Below are 27,754 nucleotides of genomic sequence, written 5' to 3'. Positions count from 1 at the left end.
CACGGGTTCGTGTCCCGGTCCGGGAAGGTCCCACATGCCGCGGAGCCTGTGCGTCTGGAGCCTGTGCTCCGCAACGGGAAAGGCCACAACAGTGAGAGACCCGCGTACCGCAAAAAAAACAAACAAAAGCAAAACAAAAAAAAAAACGGGGATAGTGAATGCAGCCCCTGGTACTTAGCGCTCAATCAGATGTACCCCTCTCCTCACAAACTAAACCATGGCTATTGTAATCTGTCCCTTGATTTCCCATACTTTCTACTTTTACTTCAATAACATATAGGAACTCCATAAGTTTTATGTCCTGCTGTATTTGACTTTAGGAGACTAGCGACTGGTTAGCTCCTCTGATTTCTTTTATGAGAAAGGGCTACAGTGCTATATTGCCAGCAAGGAATTGTAGTTTAGTTGGCACGGTCAGACTCTACATTTAGGACACTTAGGGAACATGTCTAGAATTTCAAGTTAATATAATAGAAACTGAGGACATCAGCACTGGACGGGAATACCAGAGTCAAGAAGTGTTCCCTTTGGTAGGGTTAATTTAGAAAGATTTCAAAAACTTTGAGCCAGACTTTGAAGGAGGTTTGGGAAAATGTATGGAGAAGGACCTCTTAGGTATAGAGAAGTTTGTAGGCAAAAGAACGTCTTCGGCATATAGTGTGCATATGGATCTGACCACCTGCAGCAGAGACTGTGGCCAGAGGCACAGAGGAATCAAATAGAGCGATTCTGAGGGGCAGACCAAGAGTGAATGATACACAACCAGTAAAGAACCATTTCAATTACTTGTCCTGGGAAGAATGGAAGTGGCATTTGAGCCCAATATGCTGTGTACAGAATAGAAATATGGCAGTGTTCAGTGCTGAGGAGTAAGTGATGGTAGGTTAAATAATAACCTACCTAGGCTGTGGTGATGGTAAGTAGAAGAAAAATAAAAATCTCTTACTTGTTTATACCTTTATTTAACAAACATTATCTCCTCTTTACCAGGAATTGTGTTAGGTAGTGGGGTGATGTGGATGAATGAAGCACTATTCCTTACCCTCAAGTTGTTCATGGTGTAGGGGGAGGCCAAGAACAATCCAATACAGTATGACTCCGCACGTATGTGCTAGTGTTTCTCAGTAATCCAGCATGTCGTTTCTTGCAGATAATGGGAACAACTCTCCTTTGCCCAAATACGCAACCTCACCAAAACCTAACAACAGTTACATGTTCAAAAGGGAACCTCCTGAGGGCTGTGAGAGGGTCAAAGTCTTTGAGGAATGCTCGTAAGTATCCCCCATCATCCCTCCCCCCAAAAAACTTTTATTATGAGAATTTTCAAATAGGCTGAAGAACAGTACAGTGACCACCCATAGATCCACCGCTAGATTCTATAGTTAACATTTTGCTTAGTTTTTGCTGAACTGTTTGAAAGTAAGTTGCAGACATGACATTTAACCTCAAATGCAGTTTAATATTCATTTCCTAAAAGTAACCACGGTAAAAGTAACCACTCCTACATAACCACAATACCATTGTCATACCAAAGAAAATTACAGTTATGCTTAATATGAACTAATATCCGGTTGTTATTCACGTTTCCTCAGTTGTCCCCAACGTATCACTCGTGGTTAGTTTTGAACCTGTAAACAGTCAGCTCCACACATTGAATTTAGCATTGTATTTATTCAAGGTAAACCACGGATCTCAACGCAGGGTGGGTTTCCTTCTTTCAAGGATCAAATTCCCTCCAGTTTTTAACTACTTATAGTCTCTAGTTCTCTAAACAATTAAAAAAAATATTTTCCTGCCAACGTGGGGAAGAGAATCCTATTACTTTGCAGAAACATGTTCCTGTGATGAAGATCACGGAAGAAGCAGAATTTTAAACCGTGTCTGGTACCCTTGGTATGCGATCTTCTGTGCTCATATATTTCTGTTGGCTAGTACTCTAGTCAGGTACTCATAGTTGTAGACTCAGAGTCTGCTCAGCAAGTATTGCAGCTTTGTGTTTTCAGTAGCTATGCCCCCTTGCTTTGGAAGTGGTGGCTACAGGGTTGCAGGTATGTATGAAACTGAGCAAATTAGCTGATGAACATTATTTGAGGAGAGGATGATGGTACTTATATAAACCTCACCTTCCAATCTCACTATCGCTGCAAGTCTAAAAGCCATCCTCTGGCTTTTTCTCACTATGAAACCAAACCTACAATGTGGAGATTGTCCAGCCTTGTCTGAATCACATAATGTATCTTTTTCTTCCATCATGAACATCCTAGAATCATTTTGAAATATGGCATCCTTTTGTTCCTCTCTGTTCCCCCTCCGTCAGTGCTTCCTTTAATCTAAATTCTGAGTAATTTTGCCACACAAAGAGCATTGTTTTTTAATCCCTTCACCTTCTCTACTAGGAGATCCCAGCTGTCAGTCTCCTATCTGCTTTTGTGACAGTAATTAAAAACTCCATTTTAGCAACTGCTTATTTTTTTCACCATGTAAGTCTAAAAACTTGACTGGTGCCAGAGAGTTTAAGCAGTATTTCTCCACGTGCATAGAATCCCTGCATCATAATCATCTGGGTTATTAGTTAAAACTGCAGGTTCCCAGGTCCCATCCCAGGCCTAATGAGTAAAAATATGGACGTAGGTAGGACCTAGATTATACACCTTTAACAAACCTCATAGGATTTTTATGCTTGACTTGAAAATGCTGGCTTAGACCTTTTCATGAGAGTTCTTAAGAAATGGAGTCATTCTTTTAAGTAAAAATCAAATGGTCCACATGGAACCTTATGGAGTTGAAATCTTTGATTGACGTATGGGTAATTCAGATGTGCCTAAGTGCAGAGAAATGGCTGATGGACTTAAAAAGCAGTTTGAATTTCTGTGTAAATGACTTTGAGTGAATATTGGTTGTGTGGGTTGGTGTCCTGTGGTATCTGCCTTAGACTGTTACATTTGGAAAATTTCTCAATAACTGAACTATATTCATACAACAAACAAATGTTATTTGTTTCTAAAGGGAAGGAAGAAAGGATGGGGTGTGTGTGTGGATGGATAGATAGATCAAAGAAACATAAGGTAAACTCTGACATATAAAATGTTTTATGGTACATCCATCTGTTATTAGAAGGTAAACCTAGTCTTTTTTAAATGCACATAGTTTATTATAAATTTTACTGATATAAAGGATGTATAGCACATGGAAATCTATTCATTTTTAAATATCTTAATTATATTCCAAAAAGAAATTAACAGCAGTAACCCAATAGTGGATTTCTTAGAGGTAATTTTAACCTATCAATAAAACAAGTTACTCAAAGTCTAAAAAATTGGTTTCTTTTGCCCCAGTTATGTCATAATTAGAGCAAAGCTGGATGCACTAGCATTAAAGCAAGGGTAGATTATTGGTCCTAATTTTTTTTTTTTTTTTTTTTTTTGGCTGTACGCGGGCCTCTCACTGTTGTGGCCTCTCCCGTTGCAGAGCGCAGGCCCAGCGGCCATGGCTCACGGGCCCAGCCGCTCCGCGGCATGTGGGATCTTCCCGGACCGGGGCACGAACCCGTGTCCCCTGCATCGGCAGGCGGATTCTCAACCACTGCGCCACCAGGGAAGCCCCTGGTCCTAATTTTTAAATTTTATCTTAATCATTCTTTAAAGTATACTTTTCTCTCCAAGTCTTAATTTTGGTTTAAAGATAATAACTCTGACCTGAACCAGGGGTTGGAGTCAGTGAGAGGTTGATCTCTGGTTTTTAGAAATGTATGTTTATTTACCTGAAAGAAAACAGGTAGTTGGATTTGGGCCCAGAAAGGGCAAGACCAGATTTTGCATTTCTTTTTTTTTTTTTTGGATACAGCACAGGCCATAGCCATGCCAGTTGCACTTAGCAAGTCCTTTTTTTTTTTTTATAGCTAATATGGCACTAGAGGCATAGTCTTTTATTTATTTTATTTTATTTATTTTTGGCTGTGTCGGATCTTAGTTGTGGCATGCAGGATCTTCATTGTGGCATGTGGGATCTTTCATTGTGGCACAAGGGCTTGTTTCTAGTTGTGGAGTGGGGGCTCCAGAGCACGCGGGCTCAGTAGTTTGAGGCACATGGGCTTAATTGCCCCACGGCACGTGGAATCTTAGTTCCCCGATCAGGGATTGAACCCGCGTCCCCTGCATTGGAAGGCGGATTCTTCACCACTGGACCACCAGGGAAGTCCCAGCAAGTCCTTTTTAATGAAGTCACATATGCTGTTTCCTGATCCCAATTAATGAACTCCTTGACCTTAGTTACCTTAGATTCCTAGATATTTTGGCTCCTTTTCAGTATAGAGATTTTTTAAAAAATATGACATAACCCCTTCTTTTCTTCCTTTCTTTCCATCCCTCCCATTATAAGTAATTTGGAATCACCATTTCTTAGCTACTAATTTATTCCTGAATTTAAAAAGAAAATACATAAGCCTTTAAAAAAATACCAAAGAATTCCTCACATCAGTATGAAAATACCTATAATAATTATCCATCCTGACCATCTGTTTCTCAGAAAGTCAGCTAGCAAGCCGTTATGTTTATTTTGAGATACAATCCTTTTGGAATAACTTCTTAAGGAAAAAGTAAAATATTTAAACTAGTTCTGAGGGTTTCTGTGTACACGTGTGTGTATTGGTTTTTTGATATGTATGGTTCTTAAATTGAAAACTTTGAAGTAGTATTAGTACCTGCAGTTTCTAGTAGCATAAGTATAATACTGGTCACACACCCCAGGGGTGGGTAACGAGTTTCTTGGGGAATCTGCTCCTCGAAGTTAAATGGAGTGAAAAATGATTCCTTTTGGTGGGTTGGGGTCATGACTGAAGGAGAGGTGGTGATGCTTTTTTTTTTTTTTACTGTTAGTGTTCTGTTTCTTGATCTGGGTGCCAGTTAGACAAGTTGTTATTGTTTACGTTATTTTGTGTGAGATCTGTCATAAGTCTGTTTTCGTAAAAGCAGAAAGGAAGTTAAACTGATTTTAGATTCTGTCATTAAAAAATGTCCAAGTCAGAAGTTTGTATCTCAGAAATGTGTGGTTTCATCTTCAAGATCCATTAGCAGCCATGTGTCTTAAGTGATTTTTAAGACAATTTTATCTTTTTAATAAGATAACCTCAAACAATAAATAAATTAATTAAAAATCTAGGCCTCATTTGGAGGAGGGTATAAAATGATTAGCCCTTTTTTTCCTAATATAAGAATGAAAGCTATCTTTAATAATTCTTCAAAAGAAAATACAAACATTATTTAATTATAGAAACATAATCTCGGACTTCCCTGGTGGCGCAGTGGTTAAGAATCCCCCTGCCAGTGCAGGGGACATGGGTTCAAGCCCTGGTCCAGGAAGATCCCATGTGCCGCGGAGCTAAGCCTGTGCACCACAACTACTGAGCCGGCGCTCTAGAGCCCACGAGCCACAACTACTGAGCCCATGTGCCACAACTACTGAAGCCCGCGCACCTAGAGCCTGTGCTCTGCAACAGAAGCCACCGCAGTGAGAAGCCCGTGCTCAGCAACAGACCCAACACAGCCAAAAATAAATAAATGAATAAATAAATTTATTTAAAAGAAAAAGAAACATGGGGCTTCCCTGGTGGCGCAGTGGTTGGGAGTCCGCCTGCTGATTCAGGGGACATGGGTTCGTGCCCTGGTTCGGGAAGATCCCACATGCCGTGGAGCGGCTGGGCCTGTGAGCCATGGCCGCTGAGCCTGCGCGTCCGGAGCCTGTGCTCCGCAACGGGAGAGGCCACAACAGTGAGAGGACTGCGTACCACAAAAAAAAAAAAAATAAAAAAAAATAAGAAACATAATCTCAACTTCCTATCTTCTTTAAGGAATTGAAATCCATGCTGTCAGTAAAAACAGGGGTGTGTGTGCTCTTCTTATCATAATATATCCAAATACACATGTGGCCCTAGATGTACTCAAGTATTAAGTTTCCATTGTATCCAAGAAAGAACAATACACAAGAAAAACAAATTTAAACAATGTAATTTTTTTCTTCTTAAATTATTATACTTGCCAAAGCTATCCATGGGTAGTATTCACTATTAATAAAATATACCCACCCAAACCAAAATATGCCCACCCAAAAATGTTGTACTTGGAACTTTTTTTTTTTTGCACCTACTCCCCAGGTCTGTTGTTTATTCATTCTTTAAAACCCAGTTCAGATGTTACTTCCTCTAGAAGCTACCTTCCTACCAAACTCCCCCTCTTTCTCTGTGCCACAGGTTATCCACTCCCTTGTTCTACCCCTAAACCTTTTACAAACCATTTTTATCACATCTGTCAGTCCCGCTAGCGGGAGTTCTCAAGCTGTTTTGTGCTATGGACACCTCTGGCAGTCCAGTAAAGCTTATGGATCCTTTGAAGTAATTCGTAGCTTCTCTGAATAATGTTTTAAAAACAAATTAAAGATTAGAAAGGAGACTAATGATATTGAAATACAGTCTGTCTCCAGTACCTCCCTCTTCCCAAGAACTACATGTTTATCTCCTTGTAGTTCATTTCGTCTTTGGGTCTCCAGAATCTAGTGCAGACTTGGCACATTTGGATTTTTTTTTTTTTTTCATTTCATTAGGAGAGATGAGAACCATACTTTGTCATATCGTATTACCTTTTCCCACCTGAATCTTGATTTATTTAGGTTCTTCCACTTGAATTTCTTTTTAATTTTGTGTCACTTCCATGTTACGTTAACAGTTTAATTTTTTATATTTTCAGGGAATACCATTAACACTCGTATCCTTTTGCAACTCTTTGGGTTAATTTGCAGGAGCAACTAGGGACAGGGAAGGATTTGGCTTCAATAAAAACTTTCAGAACAGAGGACTGTCATTAGTTTTATTTTGATTTTACATTTATGTTACGTTATTCAGAAAACCATCATGGCTATTAACTTAGAGAATTGTTTCAAAGAGATTTTTAAGCGCACTTGGAGAACTCATGCCCACCGAAGTTTAGTCACGCAGTGGTGGAACTCAGTAAAAGATAGACAATATATGTCATTAATTTCCTTGCCTTTTCCCTTCAAAATAGTGCAGACTTTGGAAAAATCATAGTGGAACATATTTTTGTCTTTAAACAGCTAGAATATCTTTTGCTTTAGGAAATTCTGTATTCAAATTGGCTATCTTAGATCTTCACTTAGATGTCTGAGCATCATCCTATGTGGTGCCCGGGGCTCGCCAGGGAACTGAAAGCGCAACAAAATCTGGTGTCCTTCCAGCATTCTGAGATAAATAATTTGAATCATGTGTCCTTGGTCAATAGCATTTGAAGCTTTGGACATAGCTTGAGTTTTGTTTTCCTTTTTTGTGTCTGTAAGTTATTACTTTTTTAAAAAAAAAAAAAAAAGAAAAGAACTTCTGATGTTCTGTGACTTAAAAGTATTGGGTTGTTTATTCTATGTCTAGGCCAAAACAACTTCACGAAATCCCGGCCTTTTACTGCCCTGACAAAAACAAGGTGAATTTCATTCCTAAAAGCGGCTCTGCTTTCTGCCTCGTCAGCATCCTTAAACCACTCCTCCCCACACCAGATCTTACCCTCAAGGGCTCTGGCCACAGTCTGACAGTCACCACTGGCATGACAACCACTCTTCTGCAGCCTATTGCTGTGGCCTCCCTGTCTACAAACACAGAGCAAGAGCGAGTCTCTCGAGGAACGAGTACAGTCCCGCCACCAGCCTCTCTCCTCCCACCACCAGAACCCATTGAGGAAGCTGAAGGATAGGCCCCAGTGCTGTGAGGCCACTGTTCTGGTCAACTGAGAATCTCCTCGATCCCTTGGCAGCGATGGCATCGTGCGCTCCCAGTTGGCTGTGTCGTGCTCCAGCATTTCCACGCTGACGTGTCACAGTGCGGCTTCTGGAAGAAAGCAGCCCCTCTGATGGCTCTGCTCACTCCTGAAGGCCAGCCCTCAGTGCTTAGCCTGCTTTTTCTTAAAGCACCGGTTGAAAGAAGAAAAAGGTTTCATTCTTTCCTTTTGGAGGGCTGATATCACATTGTTTTTTGCTTTCAAATTAGACTTCTTTGGTAAAAACAGATAAAAAACTGATCCCTGCAAACATGATTCTTGAAGGGAGACGTGAATGATGCTGCAAGAACCATCTTTTATATGAAAATGACTATTTTATAATACCAATGTTACGTTTTCTGAAAACATAGCAAACAGGATGTTCAGACGATTCTTTGGCCTCTGTTTCTTGTTTCCCTTTCTAGGTGTGTGCTTTTCTCAGCTGTTTTCAGCTTTGGGACCAAAGGGATTGTTGACATTTTCCTAGCAATCTTAATCTCATGACTGTGTTCTTCTCCCAAACAAGAATTGATAGGTAAATGCATTGAACAAGTATATATAAAAGAGATAAAAAAGCAATATTAGTACATTATGTGATTTATGTTTTTTGATGTCAGATGTTTGTGCTTTGGGTGAAATACTTGTAAAACTGCTCTTTTCCTCACTACTCCTGTACACATTTCACCATGTGGTCAGAAAAATTATAATCTGGAGACAAGTGCTTTAATATGTTCTCACACATCATTGGAACTTGGTTTAAAAGTCAGTGAGCCAAAAGGAAACTAACTACCCAGTGTCGACTGCTAGCTAGGAGTAAGGAGCCCCTTGGGTTTTCTGCTCAATATTTATCACATGATCTCCTTTCTTTCCCACAGGTGTCGTTCTACCTTTAACCGTCACTGTATCATAGCCCCACGAGATCCTAAAATGGCTGTGCATGGATTTCCTCCTTTGCTTTTGTGATGTTGTTGTCTTGTGGATTTGGTCAGGGTTAGTAGTTTGCCAGGAGTGTAATCCGTTGAATAGCAATCCTTAGTCACAATCTTGCGACTGACGTTTCCTTTATGGTGGTTGGCACTGAGATATGTTGCCTATAGGTTTTGCTAGTTTTCCCTCCAGCATTCCACACGGTGGGGAAAACAGGCAAGGAGAGCTTTGGAGCATAAAGAACAGGAACCTTTGAAGAATCCACATGGTTTTGGATTTAGGCTCATCCTAATACAGTCACTGCCAGTATCACATGACAGCAGTATTTCATGTCTGGGTATGTGGTAGTGAAATTGAGGAGCAGCTCTTTTTGAAAAGTTATAGCAAACTGTTGATAGAAAGCATCCTTCTAAGATCTTCACAAACTACCTTATGATGCAATAATTTAATGTTCCTATACATATTATAGGGAGAGAACAAATACTTGTAAAAGGGATATAGTTTAGAAGGTTAATATGTCAGTATGTCCAGATATATCCCATCAAAGAAAAGCTAGTGGTAGCAATAAATCTTCTGAAAGGACTTCTTATACTCATGTACCTTTAAAACATCGAAGTAATTAAAAATTTTGCCCTGTTAAGTTGAAAACAGAGATGTAGTTAGGCAAATTAGATAAACTCAAACGTTTGAATAAGTCTGTCAGGTTTCAGTTGGTGGCATTGATGAATTTTGGTACCCTTTCTGTCCAAAACTAATTTTCCTGAAATTAGTACATTGTGGCTTCTAAATCAGGAAAAGCTAAGTTATTCAAAGTCTAAATGTCCTGGTCAGTAGGTCCTTTGAGAACCTTGATTCTTTGCCTCTATGTACCATTTCACCACTGAGAACTGCTCTGTCAGAAGTACAAAACAAAGGTAAAGCTGAAATCGGGTGAGTTGGTATCGATGGTAGGAAGTTAAAAAATAATGTTTCAGAAAAATCCAAAATCAGTTTTTGGATTACCTGAATTCTGTTAATTCTGTGTTCTTTTCCTTGCCTTACACTTACTTCCCTCTCCATCTGTACATGTCACAAGGGTGTTTCACAACTAGAATGCCACTTTGTAAACAGTTTTCCTTCTTACTCTGTTGTGCATGTTTATCTAACTCACATCTTTCTGTAGAGTTTCATATATCCTTAAACTAAAGTAATTTACAATCAGAATGGGAGAACAAGTTTAAGATAGTATTATTTACGGTCTTAGAGGTGGAACTTTTAATGTCTGGTTGTAAGGAGAATGTGAATTTGCAGGTAAATGAATTATATGGCAACTAAACATAGTCCTCATGTTTGGGAGAAATAGAGCCTGAGATTTGAGGAGGGGGGCAAGGTACAAGGTATAAAAAACTCTTAACTGCCAGTGCCAAAGGGCTAATTTTTAAGTATCTGAGCTTTACGCAGTCTTGCAAAAATATTGGTCATAGTCTACTTGGCTTTTATGTAACCTTGGTTCACAGGTGGTTGACTTTTTTTAAAAAATGGGTCTACTCTCAATAGAATGCATAACATTGTTTTCTAAAATTACATTCCATAACTATCTTGTTATTCTGTAGAAAACTGTACAGAAGGTAAATAAATTAGAATAGCTTCAATGGGAATATAATTTAAATTTTTAAAAACTTTAAATAAATTTACTTCCATTGTGGTAAAAGAAAGAAATAGGTGGCTTGTATATTTCAGCAAAAGAAAGCTATTCTCTGGTTATAAACTTTGTCAGTGTTAAGTTATTTTTACTCTTAAACGGTTTTTTCCTTGCGGTGATAACATGAATTTACGGTTTCTGATCATTACTAAGTCTATATGACTTGTCATGGCTTTTGTGAGCAGTTATGTTTTAAAAATACCTGTTTTGCTTCTTTGATTAATATGGTGAGCATGGATGCCAAAATTATTTTTTAACTAGAGTCTTCATTTTGTTTTAAATATTTCTTATATTTGTGACAAGCCAAATCAGAGTTTTAGAAGGTGCTATTGTTAACTGTGGAATAACTGGCAACAAGGAAGCCTTTTTCTTTCTTTCTTTCTTTCTTTTTAATGGTTGGCTTTTACTGGAAGAAGGTATTTAAAAAATAGCAGAATTTATAGCTTTCTGTATGTCCAAGATTAAGAGTGGGTTGTCAGAGTTTTCTTTTGTTAAAGGAAATAAAAGAAAAATTGCCACTACTGAATTTACTATTCTAAAGATTCATTCCTTAATGCTTAGAATTTCAGTGTCTCAAGACCAGACCAGTGGACGTGCTGAATTTGCATTAAGAAAGCTAAAACACTTAACTTCGCACTTTAAGGTTTATGTTTTACTCTGCCTAAATTAATGATAAGCAGAGCAGCCCTGAAAAATATTTTGTCTATACAATCCTGTTGAAGAATATAATTTATGTTTTTTAAAAGTCTTTATTTTTCATCTCTGTTGAAGCTGTGTAAATCTTTTTAAAATGCAATTTTTAAAGTTTCGTTTTTCTAACAAAATTCTCCCAAAAAACAGCATTTCCAATGGTGATAAATATTGTTACTGTGTACTTATGTATTCCCTATACCTGAACACTTGTTGCTGCCTCACAAGAAAATAGAAGTTTTATGTTAAAAATAAAGTCTGTTCTTCTTGAATCTTTTTCTGTGTACTTTTATGAATGTTGCCTCAAATTCAAATTTCTTTCTTTTCAGACATTTCTAGCTTGAAATAACTTTAGTATGTTCTTTTTCACAGATAGAAAAATGAATTTGTGTTTGTGTTAGGTAGCAGGATATAAAATATTGTCAGTTGTTACTTCCTTGCTACCTCCTTAACTTGCTCTTGAACTGAAAGCACCTGATCTTTGTGTTAAGTGCTAAGCAAATGTTAAAATATAAGCAAGCATGCTGAAAGACGTACCTGTTTATAGATAATTCAGCACTTTACAGGTTGTTAGAGAGTTAGCTGGGGGCAGTCACTTAATTTCATTCTAAAGTACAGATAGAGGAGTTTTTTCCCCCCGTTTGTTTTGGTAATTCATTCTTTCTGCTTCCTTTGTGTTGGTGGTTTATAAATGCAAGACAGTTGTTTAGGCTGAAGGGTTTAATCTGTATGAAGCCTGCATGCAGTATAATCATTTAGAAAGCAGGGTCATCTTTTAAGTGAAATAAAAGTGTCACCATAGCTGCCTGTCATAAAAAGTGGTCACCAAATTACTTTGCAAGAAATTCTAAAATTATTTCTGGGGGTAAATGTTAACCAGAATTTGGAGATTATATCTATAACATTATAATTAAACACAGCAGCAAACGTGAAGAGAATCTCTCAAATTGGCGTAACATTTTCTCCCATTCTTTTTACTCTCAGTCTTTTCCTTCCACCTTTAAAGAGGTTGAGAGGAGCAAAGTTAGATCTCAAGTTGGGTGTTCCCATCTTCCCCCATTTATTTGATTTTTTTTTTTTTTTGCTTTGGTTCATTAGTATTAAATATACGCCCTCCCCCCCAAAAGTTTTTAGGTCTATAATGATCCTTTCCTTAAAAGATCATTATAGACCTTTCAGTTGCTTTCCTTAGTTGCTTTTCAGTGGTTGGATGTGAAATAGTATCCTCTTCCTAGGAGTTCCCTGCCAATGTATATCAATATCATTTTTTTCCCTTGCTAAGATTATGTTTGCTTTTTAAATATTTTAAACCTCTATTAGAACATGGTATGATAATACAGATAGCCTTTGTGTCTCTTCGGTTCAGTGTTTCTCAAACTGTTTGGGTCTTGAAATGAATTAAGTGGGTCCAGCCAACATTTTTTTTTTAATGAAGCAGAACAGGAAACAAAAGTATATTGAAGACATCAGGGAAATAGTATTTGTATGTAAAGCTTTTGCTAGCCATAGGGATATATTTGTACTAGGTTGTGAAGTAAAATATATTTCTTACTGTGAGTTGTAATCAAAATGATTTGAAAAATACTGTTGTAGATACAACTTCTGTATCTGTGTTTTGGAGTTGGTCTGGTATCTTAACACAGATACTGGACTCTTTAAATACATTGTTTCTACTTCTCTTTACTAAGCATCTCCAAATTGCTGGGCTTATTTTTAAAAATTCTTGTCTTTTCAGCAGTTTGCATCTTCCTCAAACTGAGAATTTATTGCCATATACTCTTTGATTTTATACAGTAGCATGGATGAGTCATGCTTAATCATTGTGTTTTAGAGAAGACTGTCATGGAGCTCTGATGGCCAGAAACCCAGTAGTATGACCATTCATCTCAGTACCATGCCTTAAGCAGTTAGTTTTTGAGATCACTGGGATGATTCAGAGGAGGTGCAGGTAAAGCCACAATGTGGGTACTACTTCTGGCTCTGTCGCTTAATAGTCATGGGATCTTAGGCAAAGAAATCACATCTCTGAACTTTAGTTTTCTTATGTGATTTTAGGAAATGCTGATGCCAGTGCTGTCAGTTAAATGGCTAGTGAGTGTGAAAATAACTTAAAAATCTGGAAGCAGACACATGTGATCATCTCCTTTCTATTTTGTTAGGTAAGTTTATTCATCCCTTAGGAAAGCCACAAGTTGCTGGTCACGGAAAATGATCCCATAAAATTCATTTTACCTTGTAAAGTATAATATAGTCAAGGATGTTAGGCTGAATCATAATAAAAATAGGTAACACTGACTGATGGCTTTCCAAGTGCCAGGCTTGGTGCTTACATTAACCCTGTGAAGCCAGGTACTGCTAGTTACTGTCTTATACATTGCAAAATTGGAATTAGATTAATTTATCCATGGTCATACATCTGGGAAATGTCAAAATCTGGCTTTGAACCAATTCTGATTCTAGAACTCAGACTTACTGCTACTTCTCCTATGACAGTGACATTAATAAAGTATAGGTGTTTGGTATCATCGCAGATTCTGTGCCCTTGGGTCATAGCCTTGTTTGTTCTTTGTGGTCTTCTTCATTGCTTCAACTGCTGGCATCTTGGTTCAGAGGGCGAAAACAAAGTAACCTGGTTAGACACCACTTCCTGACCAAGGTAGGTAGTGACACAAATCCTCAAGCTCTGGGTTTTAACGTTGCTATAGCTGCAGAAATTCAAAAGAAATATTTTCTTTAATTTGGGGAGCACGTCTGTTAGAGAGGCAGAAAGTAGCAACTTCACATTTTTGGTGGATTTTTTTTTTTTTAACTGACTTTTTGAGGTAAAGACTTAATGAAAGTAATTTTTTAACCTCAGTTACTTGGTATGCCCATTTCAGACAGACTATAAAATGAAATCGCCTAGACCAGGGCTCCCCAACCTTTCTGGCACCAGGGACCGGTTTCGTGGCAGACAGTTTTTCCATGGACCGGAGCGGGTAGGGGGTTCAGGCGGTAGGTAATTCAAGCGAAGGGTAGCAGCACATGAAGCTTCGCTAGCTCGCTGGCTCGCCGCTCACTTCCTGCTGTGTGGCCCGGTTCCTAACAGCAGGGGGTTGGGAACCCCTGACCTAGGATCACAATTTAGTTCATATATAATATTAACAGTAGTTATTCCTGTTTGGTAGGTTGGTGGATCATTTCTTTGTCGTCTACTTTTACAGACTTTTAAATGAGAGTATTACTTTGAATTGGGATAAAGAAAACAACTCTTTTTTCTTTAATGTAAAAACATGCCCTTCAAAATCTTACCTGATGACACCACTCAGACCTTTATCTCCAGGTTGTACTTATTTTTGGACATTGGTTTATTTACACCACTGACTAGAGAACCATGTCTTGACTTTAGATGCCAAGGACAGTTCTTGCTGAACTCTTTAGTCTTCTTTTAAATGGCACATAAAACATGGAAGAAATTTTATGTTGGGCTTATGGATGTGACCCATCCTAACGAACAAACGTTTTTCTTCCTATCCTGTTCTATAGGTTTTCTTTGCTATATTTAAATACCTTACTGTTGTGTTTTAAATGCATTACTTTCAATACTGCTGAATTAGTTAATATTTTAAAGTTTGTGTTTCCTTCCTAGTTTAATGTCTATATGCCAAGATTCTGGGTCTGCTTCATTGCTCAAGGTAAGGAAATGCAGGGCTCTGCCCGTGCTATGGAAGGTAGAAATAACTGGATCAATCAATCCTGCCTTGCTTTTTATTCCTCCCTTCAACAAATCAGGTTAAATGTTATGGCTTATATTTCACTGGTTATTGCTTCTAGGCTCAAAATTCTGCTATTTGTTTGTATTTTGTTACTGAGAGTATTTACACAAAGAACACACATCCTGTTGTTTCCCATATCTTACGCCACGAAGTCCCTCCTGCATGAAGTAAATTAGAAAGAATCAGTCTCACAAAGATATTAATTGCCCTGGTTTTATTTTCATTCTGTGGTATCTGTATCATTCAAACTACTTTCTTATTACTATGGTCCTGAGGTAAAACCCAAGTTTTTGAATAGAGAAACAATAACTGGATTTGTATTGTATTGAACACTTGAGCAAATAAACTTTGCTTTATGCCATCTTGTAATCTTTATTAAAAGAGGCTCAGAAAAATAGCACATTCAAACTTCCTTTGTTCATATGCTGTAAGACCTCTACACTTCCAGATGGTCTATAAAGATAGTTATGTGAAATATCCATAGTTGAAATACAAACACTTTTTCATTGTGCAAATACTGAAACCTGTTTCGTTAAAATACAGTTTGTTTCTAATCACATACAGTTATGTTTTACAATTAATGAAAGATTTCAAAAAATACAAAGTTATACCAATTTGATCTTAATCTGCCCTGGTATTCCTGCCTCTCTTATAAAGTGGCTGAAGAAAGATTAGGCAAATTTTTAGTTCTTCTGGGGCTCTTCTAAGTTTAAATGCATTCTTATTTGGTATTAAAAAGTATAACATAGCTATTTCCCCCCATTTAATATAAAAAGCATCCATCTATTTGAAAGAGTTGTTCTCAGCCCACCCTTGGTTAAGGTTAATTAATATACTTCTTATTGAATGGTTATTCTAGATTTAACCAGGAAGCAACTGATCACTTTTCTGTTCTGTGTTTATCCTGTCCTTCCTGTCACTCCCTACTGAATATGTGCTTGGTTTCTTATTTTAGTTTGTCTTTTATTTTAGCTTTCCTATTATACCTATTTTAGGTATAATATAGCCAAATTTCTGTTTCTGGACCTTAAATTAATGACTGAGCTTCAAATAATCTTGAGAAAATGTGAATAGTTACCTTCATTTTAATAGCAAAGTTTTAAATGTGCACTTCAAAAATGCAGTCAGACTTGCTGAAATTATAACTAGACTTGCTAAGGCAGTTAATGTTGCTCTGAGGCTAAACAAGCAACTACATACTCTGTTGAAAGCGAAAATGTTAGCGAAATTAAGAACTGAAGAATAAAAATCCTTGTATGTTTCTATTTTTTGATAACCTTTGCTCTTGGAAAATTGGGGTTAGTATCCCCTTCACATTCATGGTCTGGGATTTGGGCCTGGAGAGACTAGTGATTTTCCTCTGCGTTGAGTGTCTTTGTTTACATGAAATAACAAGGACTGCTCTGCATGCATGTGAGGAAGCGATACAAATATTTTTGAACTAATGCATTAGTGAAAATGAAAGAAAAATGGCAAAAACGCAAGACATAAAATTAACATTTTCTGAGATACTTCAAAGTTGAAAGCACAGAGCAACCATGGGTATAGAATTTAGATAGTGATTCATAATTATAACCCCTGGTGATTGAATTTTGGTGGAACAAAGACAGTATTGCATTCTGGGGCATTAAACTGAATAAAAAGGGAGAGTTACAAAATGCTTCTTAATGGTTAACCAAGTAAAGAAATAGGAATAAGCGTGTGAAAATATTTTAAGGAAGGATTTACATAACCTTAAGTCCATGTTTCTGACCCTCAGATACGGTCTTTCCAGCCTACACACTACTTGACCACAGTTGTGGTTTTCTAAATAGCTTGTGGGCAGTTCAGACTGTAGTTAGGCCAGACTGTTGTGGATGGGAAGTGGACTGCATTTTATCTGCCCTAGTCCATTCCTAAAAAATGTTTTTCTGTATACAGAGACTCAGAGATTACAAGCAGTTCTCTTGTAAATAATAATTAAGCCTGTTTAGAACTAGGAGTACAATGAAAACTACTGTGAACGTCTTAGTTAAAATGTTTTCTTATGCAGATGCAATGGACTGGATGACGAAACAAGACACTTGGTGAACTGCCTCAGAACTAAAGGGTGGATGGGAAAAAAGAATAGGAAACTGAGTGACTGTGTGTATACAGTGGCTATGTTTTCATTAGCTTATGCTAACTTCATTAAATAGCCTTCCTTCCAATACTTAGACTCTAAACCTTTTAAGGGTAAGTTTGTCCTTAGTAATCAAATAGAGCCTCAGATGATGTCACCCACAGAAAAGTGGAAAAACACTCCCTTACTGATGGTATAGAGCTTTCTGTAACTTTGCCAGAAAGCATTCTGGGTTAAATCATGTCAAGAAATGTGGGGTAGTAAGTATTGCAAATCTGTACGAGGGTAAGTTAATTAGAATTCTTTTTCCTCATTCAGATAGAAGTTTCTGGGTCATTTCAGGAACACTACTGCCAGTTGCTCAGGGAGTATCCTCCCCTCATTTTCTTTCAGGAAGCATATGAATACAGTACATTGTAGTAGCAATGTGTGAAGAATCAAGCCTGAAGACACTTGGACAATGTCTGAAGTACCACCATAGGATGGACATTCTTGTGGTTTATAAAATGGGAAGAGAGGTTTTTCTGTTTATGCAAAGGATGGACTTCTTAGCAAATAAATCATCCTGCTACTTCCCCAAGAAAATTCAATAATGAAATCGGGGGGTGTCCATGATTTTGTATGAAGGAAAAAAACTAAGGAATATTACATTTTAGCCTCCAAGTGGAGAAAACAAGCACCAAGTTTCTCTGTGATTTCACTGAAGCAAATTGAGTTCTCAAATCTTATTCTACCTTTCTAACTAAAGAAAAAACTGGTCTGGTTCTAGTGCTATTTTCCACAACAGAGAATTCCCCCTGCCACCGTTTTATTTAAAAACCAACCCCCAATCACAACCCAGTTTACATGCTGTCCTTTCTCTAGATACAGAATTCTCACAGCCAGCAAGGCAACTTATACATAAAAGGCTTTCCAAACAGATAAACGCAACTCCTACTGATAATTATTCCTAGCTGTTATTTTTGAACTAACTTTTGGTATGTATTTCAGACTCAAAAGTTTCTAATATTTTCCATATATTATCAACAGCTGCAAATCCAAGATATTAAAGAGATACTTAATGTATTAAAACGTGGTCCTTTCCATCTGTCTAACCTTGCAAACACAAGGTTTTCGTATATGGGTGACAACATAAACTCCTTTCCACAAAGGCAGTTAAGTTGCAAAATTGGTGTCTCAAGGCCATCGAAGTGGCATCATAACTTCAGTCAAGCATTAAGAAGTTCATCATCTGAGTGTCCAATAGCATCTGGGTTTGAAAGCGGATCCAAGTCTGCAAATAGATTGAACCAGGCTGACATGTCTTGGTTACCACTGTTGGGAGCTATTAAAAAAGAAAAAAACACATTAGAGTCTCAGATTTTAAAAATCACATTATTGTACCACTTTTATGATTTTAAAGTAGATGCTTCTTTTGAATCAAATTTAAGAAGTTGACAAGTATAAACATCAATTACGTCTCCTTGAGGATAATTTTGAAAAGCTAATGCAAATAACCTCATGCTTTGCTGAGGCTATTTAAGTAATTGCATGTTGCTCTGAGAAAGGACTTGATTAAAAGTGAAAAGGCAGGAAGTAGAAGGCTCTCAGGTAAGTTCAGAATTTAACCTTTGTTCCTACAAAGTAGGAACATTACACTTGTAAACTTAGTATTTAAAACCTATATTTATTATAAAAGTAATATTAAAATACTAGACATAGGGGGGAAAATCCCCTAATCCTATCACATTTCCATGTGTACTTTAAAATTTTTGATAAATATATTATGGAAAAATACATATATATATATATATTATGGAGCGGGTTATGTCTCGGATACGACTTCCTGTTTGTTACCTGGCTGGAAAATTGCATATATCGATAGTGTACAAGTTGTGTGGCAGATGATAGTCAAGGATACACATCTATACTGAAGGCTGGGACTAGTAAAAAACTGTGCAGGGCGCAGACAGTGGGTCATCTCAGAAAGCTAGGCTCTTGAAGGCCAGGGCGTCCAGAAAGCAGGGCTGAGAGCCAGGGGACAATCTAAAGACCTAAGACCAGGGACGCAGTGGGCAAAGGATGGAAGGCAGTCCTGCTCAGAAGAGTCTAAGGCAACCCTCTCTTATAATCACTCATGGTTACCAATTTCCACGGATCAGAGGGCTGGAGTTTGGGCTGTGGGGATCCCAAGCCTCAGGGATCAGGACAGAGTGAAAGGCTGCATTGTGTGTCCAGTTCTGCTTCTGGGAACCCCAAGGTAGTGTCAGTGATACCCACACAAATTCTGGCTTTGAGTCCTGGGTATACTACCTACTAATAAGTAATAATGGGCAAGTCATTTAACTTCAGGGGCCCTTGCTTCCTCATCTGTAAAGTAATGGTCATATAATTTATTATTTTTTAAATTTTTATTGGAGTATAATTGCTTTACAATGTTGTGTTAGTTTCTACTGTACAGCAAAGGATTATAGGCAAATAGCAGCTTTCCCAATACCTCAGCCTTTTCGTGTTCAATTCTGAAATTTACTCACTTTTATAGTCTCTATTTTTAATAATTTAGCACAATTCAGTTTACTGAGTTTAAGAAGAGAAAACTATAATTATGAATAGTCTGAATCCCTAAGGGATGGCTATATTCAGAAGTGGCTGCTGTGAATCTGTGATTTGCTTGGAATTGATGGATTCCCCAATCGATTTATCCCAAAGCATTAGGAAGAATTAAAATAGGGTTCCAGGAGTCCACAATGATACATACCAACAAATAAGTAAAAAATGAGGGACAAGACAAAGCTTTTCCATATAGTAGAACGTAACTAATAAAGGCGGAGGGGAGAGGAGATGGAAGACCGCCATTTGGCAACAGCCACCGCAGGAATTATCAACGAATGCTAAATTAGCGGGTGCAACTTTGATACTCAGAAATAAGCCATTCACACAGTTGCAAAATATTTTTCCACATGATAATTATTAATTACAAAGGGAAAAATATAATAGTAATTTGACAGTGAACAAACCTGGCCGGCACCACCTTAACCAAGTGATCAGAGTTAACGTTATAAGCAATAGGACAAAATAGACATCATGTGCCTCCTGATACGGTTTATTAAGAACACACAACATCGTTCCTGTGCTGCTAGTCTTGCCAAAATGCATAACACGAGTCTAATTATGAGACAACATCAGATAAACCCAACTCAAGGAATATTCTACAAAACAAATGGCCTGTACACCACAAAAAAAGCCAAAACGATGAAAGACAAAGATTGAGGAACTTTTCCAGATTAAGAAACTAAAGAGACTTGACAACTAAATACAATGTGTGATCCTGGTTTGGATCCTGGACTAGGAAAAAAATCTTCTTTGTTACAAAATACATTAGTGGGACAATTGACAAAATATGAATAAGGTCTATAGATTAGATAATAGCAGTGTGGCAATGTTAATTTCTGATTTTGATCACTGAATTGTGATTTTGTGAAAGAATGTCCTTGTTTTTAGGAAACAGATGCTTAAGTATTTAGGGGTGAAGGGGCATTATGCCTGCTACTTAGTCTCAGAATAATTTCAGTTCAGAAGAAATTACATACATATTACACACATAGAGAGAGACTAAGGTGAACATGGTGAAATCTAGGTGAAAACATATAGAAATATTTTGTATTTTTGCAAGCCTTTCTGTAGGACTAAAATTATTTGAAAAATTTAAAATATTGATACCACAAGGATTCAGAAGTCAGCCTGAAAGGGCTCCCACTGGTCAACACAGGGGCAATTTGAGCACCAAAATGATTAAGTATAGTAGTGATTATAAACCATCGAAAAAATACGAATCTATTCTGACAATAAATACATTCGTAAATGGGGAAGAAGGTATTTTTTTGTTTACAGCAGGGTATTGATGGATGGTGGAAGGAGCCAATTGTATAGCATGTGAATTATATGTCAATAAGGATGTTTTAAAAATGTGATTAATGGATGAATGGATAAACAAAATGTGGTATATCCATACAATGAAATATTATTCAACTTTAAAAAGAAAGGAAATCCTGTCACATGCTACAACCTGGATGAACTTTGAGGACATTATGCTAAGTGTAATAAGTCAGTTACAAAAAGACAAATACATTCCACTTATATGAGGTATCTAAAGTAGTCAAATTCATAGAAACAGAAAGTAAAACGGTGGTTACCAGGGCTGGGGAGAGAGAATGGGGAGTTAGTGTTTAATGGGTGGAGTTTCAGATTTGCAAGATGAAAAGTTCTGGAGATCCGTTTCACAGCAATGTGCATATACTTAACATTACTGAGCTGTACACTTAAAAATGGTTAAGATGCCAATAAAGATGTTAAAAAAAATGGTTAAGATGGTAAATTTTGTTATGTGTTTTTACAATAAACAAAAGTGGAGGGAGTGCTAGGGTTGGAAAAATCACTTTTCATCCATCACAATAAAGACTGAATGAGGCAAAAAGCAACAATGGATGCTAAATCTATGTGGAAATTCTGACAAAGAGCAGGACGTGTACAAGGTCGCAAAGTGTCTCCCCACAGACTGCTTAGTAATTGCAAGGGAAGATCAAATAAAACAAAATAGTAATTGTATAGGAGAAAAACTGGACAACACCTTGATAGAGTGGTCAACATTAACAACACCCATGAGGGAGAGAGGAATAACGTTGAGATGTGAAACCCTGAGAAAGGAGCATCACCTATGTGTATTCTAGTCAGGACAACCTGACTAGATATATTCAGGATAACGAATAACCTAAATTTAATTATAAGGAGACCTCAAATAAAACTGAAATAAGGAGCAGTCTATTAAAAACAAAAAACAGTGGACCAGAGGGGCTATATTCTTTTAAAATGCCCATGTCCAGAAATCAAAGAGAAGTTGTGGAAATGTTTCAGATTAAAAGAGACTAAAGGGACATGGCAACTGAATACAATACATGACCCTAGACTCTCTGTCCCAGAGGGGGACAGTGCCATAAAGGACATTATGGAGTCAACTCACAAAAATGGAATACACATACATGGTGGATCATAGAAAAGGATTACGTTAATATTAACAGCCATACTATGGTTGTGCAAGAGAATATACCTATTCTTAGGAAACACAAACTGCAGCATTAAGGGGTAAAGGGTCATGGTGTATGTAACTTACCCTCAAGTGGTTCAGATAAAATAACACACGCATTACACACACACACACAAGCCTGCATAAAGCAAACGGGGTAAAATACAACAGGTGAATCTGAGTAAAGGATATACATGTGTTCTTTGTGCCATTTTCATTTATGAAATATTTCTGTACATCTGAAATTATGTCCAATTAAAAAGGTAAATCAGCATCAGTGACTAAGATTAATATGTATCTAAGATCCTGCAAGACAGAGAATGTGTCAATTTTCTATGTATATCCTACATGGTAATTACAACATGGACCAGCTCTGCAGACAAAATATAGTAAGTACGCCTAGAGCCCGTGCTCCGCAACAAAAGAAGCCACTGCATTGAGAAGCCCACGCACCAAAATGAAGAGTAGCCCCCACTCACTGCAACTAGAGGAAACCCGGGCACAGCAACAAAGACCCAACACAGTCAAAAATAAATAAATTTTAAAAATATATATAGTAAGTACTCAATATATATTAGCAATTACTACGTACCAGGCCTTATGCTAAGACCCTGGGCGCGTTCTTTGTCAATAGGCATTCTGTAAACAAAGGGCATCTTCTATCCCTAATGGTATTATCCATTATCAACAAACCTTAACACAAAATATAAAAGATTAAGGTACAGAATTGAGTTTACTATGGCAGCTCACAATTTCTGTTCAATTCTTTCCACAGTGAGGGATAGCTAGATACAGCTTTCATTTTAATTCATTATTAACAAAGTACTTTTCTGGACAATATGAGGTGAAGACTGTAACATGGTCCTTTTCTAAATTTACCTGAATTTGACTGATTGTTAATATGATGGCATATTACTTGTGATAATATAAGTAAATAACTTACATTTTGTTAATTTCTTTGGACTCTGTGAAGGCACTGACTGGTTATCAATGTGTGAAAGAGGAAGTTCTAATCCCCCTTGGGAGGCCCAGCCTGGGGAAAGAGAAATAATGAATTATCCATTATTAATCAAGTAGAAAGTAGCATCAGCAAAACAGGAAAAGGGGAAAATATCTAATAAAAGTCCTCCAATCTTTGTACCAGGGCAATATTCCACAGTATAAGACATATATCTGCTATTATGAATTTTATTCAAATCATCTAAGTTTAGTCCCAGCTAGAGTTAGACTTTCTTACATTTTGCAAAGTGGTTCTGAAATAAATATATAAGCCTTTTTTCTTTAAAACAATGGCAAATGGATAAGGTGTAGAAAGAGAAGCTGTAAGGAGTCAGGAAGAGAGGAAATAAACATGACAATTAGAATCCTGAAACCTATGAATAATAGGTTTATACCCTTTGACTTGGTAATCCCATTCCTAGAAATTTATCTTAAGGAAATAATTTAACTGAAGGAAAAAGTACATGCATGATTTTGTTTATTGCAGCATTATCTATAACATGAAAAAGTAGAAACAATAAGGAAGGAATTAAGTGTATTATGGTGGACAAATGTGATGAAATATGATATACTCCTTAAAAAGTATCATTATGAATACTAGTAACACAGGGCAATGTCTACTGTAACATGAAAACGTATTTATACTATAATTAAAACACAGCACTAGAAAGGAACTTAGATTATCTGGCCTACTACCTTCCTTGTACAGTAGAGGTCATCTGAGGCCCAAGTTCTTACTTGGGGCTCCTAGAACATAGATCTTTAAACCCTCAGGGCAGCTCATCTTCCTGGTCTACATCACAGGAGAAAAAGAGGTAGACATAAAGGAGAGACTAGTGAAGTAGGAAGAGTCCTGTGCGGGGAGAAGTTTTAACAGTTTAAACTGCCTGATGACTCAGCAAGACACTCAAACACAATTGCCTTGGCTATTACGTGGGAATATCCCATCAGCCTGCAGGCAGGAACCAAGACAGACGTTCTGACTAGTGCAGAAATCCTGTTGATATTGTACGGCCAGAAAATAAGAGAAGAGTCCAGAGCTGCTGGTGATGTGGCAAGTGAAGGAGAGAGAGCAGGAGTTCATAGCAGACAGTGAATCAGTTTGTAAATCTTTATAACTATTGGGCCATCGATATGCCACACGAGAATAGCTGCTGTCTAAAATTTTACCACAAGCAAAACATCTGAATTATCCTAGACAGGGGGACTCGTTATCAAATAGTACGGTCCATTCTTACTTTTAGGTTATTTAACCAATTCTTAACTGAGTCATTATTTAACTGATATTTATTTTATTTATTGAGCTAACTTTTATGCTGCTGTCATAGAAAGCACCAAGATAAATCACCCCACAGATCATGTGCCCTTGAGGTGCTTGAAGATTGGATAAAGCATGATGGTCTTGCAGATAAAGTATGAACATAATTATTTTAATACAAAGTACAATGCATTAAGACACCGTGAGGTGCCGTGAGGCTGAAAGACAGGGATATAAGGCAGGATAAACTATGATTGCAGGGCTTCCCTGGTGGTGCAGTGGTTAAGAATCCGCCTGCCAACACCAAGCCCTGGTCCAGGAAGATCCCACATGCCACGGAGCAACTAAGCCCATGCGCTACAACTACTGAGCCTGCACTCTAGAGCCTGTGAGCCACAACTACTGAGCCCATGAGCCACAATTACTGAAGCACACCTAGAGCCCATGCTCCGCAACAAGAGAAGTCTCCGCAATGAGAAAGAAGCCCGCGCACCGCAACAAAGAGTAGCCCCTGCTCGACGCAACTAGCGCAGCAACGAAGACCCAATGCAGCCAAAAATAAACAAAAATAAAATCTATATTAAAAAAAAGAACTATGATCACATCCATGAAAACCAGTAAAGCACTGCAGGAGGCCAGAGGAGGGAGAAAGCATTTCCACTTGGCAGTACTGAGGGAGTCCTCAAGGTTGGTGTGGCGGAGGAAACACTGGATGGGAACCTAATATTTGGGCCCAAGTCCACACTCTATTAGAGAACATTACAGCCAAAGAGGGGCATGAACAAAGATGCCTCAGAAGGGTCTGGAAACAGTACGGTTACCGAAAATAGCAGGTATTTTGAAATAAGGTAGGAGATAAGGGTGGAAATGCAGGCACAGGCAGGTTTGATCCTGGGGCCAATGGTGCTTTATTTTTGAAAAATGTAAGCAGGGTGCTGACATCTGAATCTGCTTCATAGAGAGAGAACTTTGGAGGAAACATGGAAGACGAATTGGGGTTTGGGAGACCTGTTAGGAGGAGTCACAGTAACCCAGGAAACCAAATGAGGTTCTAAAGGGCAGAGGAGGAGGAGTGGGAAATTTGAGACACGTTTTAGAAACAGAATTGACAGGACTTCGGAACCAATATGGAAGTGGGGAGCAAAATGATTCCCAAAGTGTTGGGTTGGACACAGGATGGTGGAATAGCAGGTGAGTGGAGAGAGTCCTTGACATATAAGCAAAGCAGGTGACCCTTTCCTGCTCCCAGCTTTCCACCACAGTCCTCCATCCCCGCTGCCTTGCCCTGAAGGCTGCTGTGGAACCAGCTCCAGACCTATTCCTTTTGCTCTTGTTAACTCTGAGCCCATAGGAAGAGAACACATCGAGTTTTGCTAGGTGGAACAAACAGTATCACTTGCCCTAGGCAGGGTAACTTAGCAGGTCAAGAGTTTTAAACAAGACACTGATTTTCTATGTAGAGAAGACACCTGGGAAAGTCAATGAAAAAATGTGGGGTTTAGTGGAGGTGGCAGGAAAGCAGCCCTTATTTCACTCTCGTTGACAGACTCCAATGATATTTGTTATTTTTCCCGTTGACTGGTGTGACTGCAGATTTTATCTAGTAGTACAGAAGCTAACTCAATCTCCTTGTTGATTTCAGCATCCACAGGCACATATTTTTGCTTCACAAAGATACAACAATTCGGGCTTCCCTGGTGGCGCAGTGATTGAGAGTCCGCCTGCCGATGCAGGGGACGCGGGTTTGTCCCCCGGTCCGGGAAGATCCCACGTGCCGCGGAGCGGCTGGGCCCGTGAGCCATGGCCGCTGAGCCTGCGCGTCCGGAGCCTGTGCTCCGCAACGGGAGAGGCCACAGCAGTGAGAGGCCCGCGTACCGCAAAAAAAAAAAAAAAAAAAAAAGATACAACAATTCAAGGGTATCCAAAGGTTGCATAGACACTTACTGTTGAAAGCTCCAGCAGCATGAAGGCCAAGGTCGAAGAGTTGTGAAGGAAGGAATCCTGAGGAGTGAGCAAGAGGCTCAGACCCCCCAGAAGGCTCCTGGGATGTAAGACTGGCCTTGGGGCTCCCAAAGACAGCCTGGCATTCCTGGGAAAATTCACTAGCACTCCAACAACCAGGACTTAGGAGGCTGTTCAGAAATGAGAATTCCTTCTCAAAATCATCTTCCAATGAATCTACTGGTACATCTTTTGCAACTGTTGAGTGAATATAAAAACAGAATGGTTTTTTTCTTTTTGAGGAAATGAGAGTAGGATATAGGGCAAATCAAGTTTGTTTCATTGTTCTCATACTTTATTAACATAATTTTTAATGAACAATTAAACTGATTAGGAGTTTATGTGAAAATAATTTCTAATTAGGTAGGCTACATATCAAAATGACATTTCACAATGAAAATATTAATAGTTATGAGTATTTATGTATAAAATAATTAAGCAACCATCTATGTAAGACAGAAACAGGAAATGCAAGGAGAAACTGAAACAAATTAAAAATAGGAGACTTTAATATACTACTCTCAGTAAAAAAACAGGCCAAGAGGACAAAAGTAAAGATATAAAAGATCTAAACAGCATAAAAAAACACGGTAGTTACTTCTGAATATAAGCAAACCCTAATAGAAAATGTACCTTTTTCTCAGGCACACACTGAAAATTCACAGAAATCAATTACAACTAAGGCACACACACAAATCAGTTTCTTAAAATAGAAATATTACGAACAACATACTCTGATTATAATGCAATAAAATGAGACAACTTTTTTAATGAAACCAGAAAGATAAAAATCTCTTCCACTTGCACATTTTTATACCTTCTATTAAACAATTCTTGGTTGGAAGGGTAATGGAATTTCAGAAAAATGATAAAGAAGACATTTCACATCATAATCCATGGGATATTTAAATAACAACTAACATGAAAAATCATGACCCTAAATATCAATAAAATATAATTAATAAATAAATATTTATCATTATCAATAAAAATGAAAGATAGGGGCTTCCAGCATGATAGAATGATGAGGTCTAGGGACCCGCACGTCAGTTTTAAGTAACTGGTGAAAATGATTTTAAAAACAACCATTTAAAGTCTCTGGAAGTTGTTCCAAGGACACACACCAAGTGTAGAAATATTTACTCAAGAAAATCTATTAAAATTTAGAAAGAATGAAAGACTTGAACTAAGAACTACTCTCTTCCACCCACTTCTCAATTCAGCCAGATGAAAATTCGCTCTAGCCTGGCGGGAGTGGGGGAGTAGGAGAAGGATTAATTGCAAACAAGCATGAGAGAATTTGGGGGTAATGGGAATAGTCTAATAGACAATTGTGATGGTTGCACAACTCTATAAATTTACTAAAAGTCATTGAATTTTATACTTACAATGGGTGAATTTTATGGTACTTAAATTATACCTTGATAAAGCTGTTAAAAAATCAAGAGATTTTGTACAACTCTATGTAAATA

General features: G+C 37.9%; 2 protein-coding genes across 2 annotated transcripts in view; one reads left to right on the top strand and one right to left on the bottom strand.

Annotated features, from left to right (window-relative positions):
- FAM117B (family with sequence similarity 117 member B) overlaps window positions 1-7,748 on the top strand; it is a gene marked incomplete at its 3' end in the record, with an annotated part of 85,995 nt that extends 78,247 nt beyond the window's left edge. The window contains exons 7-8 of the mRNA XM_082658554.1: window positions 1,151-1,271; window positions 7,430-7,748. Coding sequence (XP_082514680.1) covers window positions 1,151-1,271; window positions 7,430-7,748 — 440 coding nt within the window. The remainder of the gene's footprint in view (window positions 1-1,150; window positions 1,272-7,429) is intronic.
- Window positions 7,749-18,173: 10,425 nt separating this feature from the next.
- The window catches only part of ICA1L (islet cell autoantigen 1 like), a gene marked incomplete at its 3' end in the record, with an annotated part of 53,483 nt that continues 43,902 nt past the window's right edge, over window positions 18,174-27,754 (bottom strand). The window contains exons 11-13 of the mRNA XM_082658383.1: window positions 26,226-26,480; window positions 22,968-23,057; window positions 18,174-18,289 (exon numbers count right to left, since the gene is read on the bottom strand). Coding sequence (XP_082514509.1) covers window positions 18,174-18,289; window positions 22,968-23,057; window positions 26,226-26,480 — 461 coding nt within the window. The remainder of the gene's footprint in view (window positions 18,290-22,967; window positions 23,058-26,225; window positions 26,481-27,754) is intronic.

Source organism: Grampus griseus, assembly GCF_964374135.1.
Source record: "Grampus griseus genome assembly, chromosome: 7".
Lineage (NCBI taxonomy): Eukaryota > Metazoa > Chordata > Mammalia > Artiodactyla > Delphinidae > Grampus > Grampus griseus.
The sequence above is the reverse complement of the archived record's forward strand: the minus strand, read 5'-3'. Positions and strand labels throughout refer to the sequence as shown.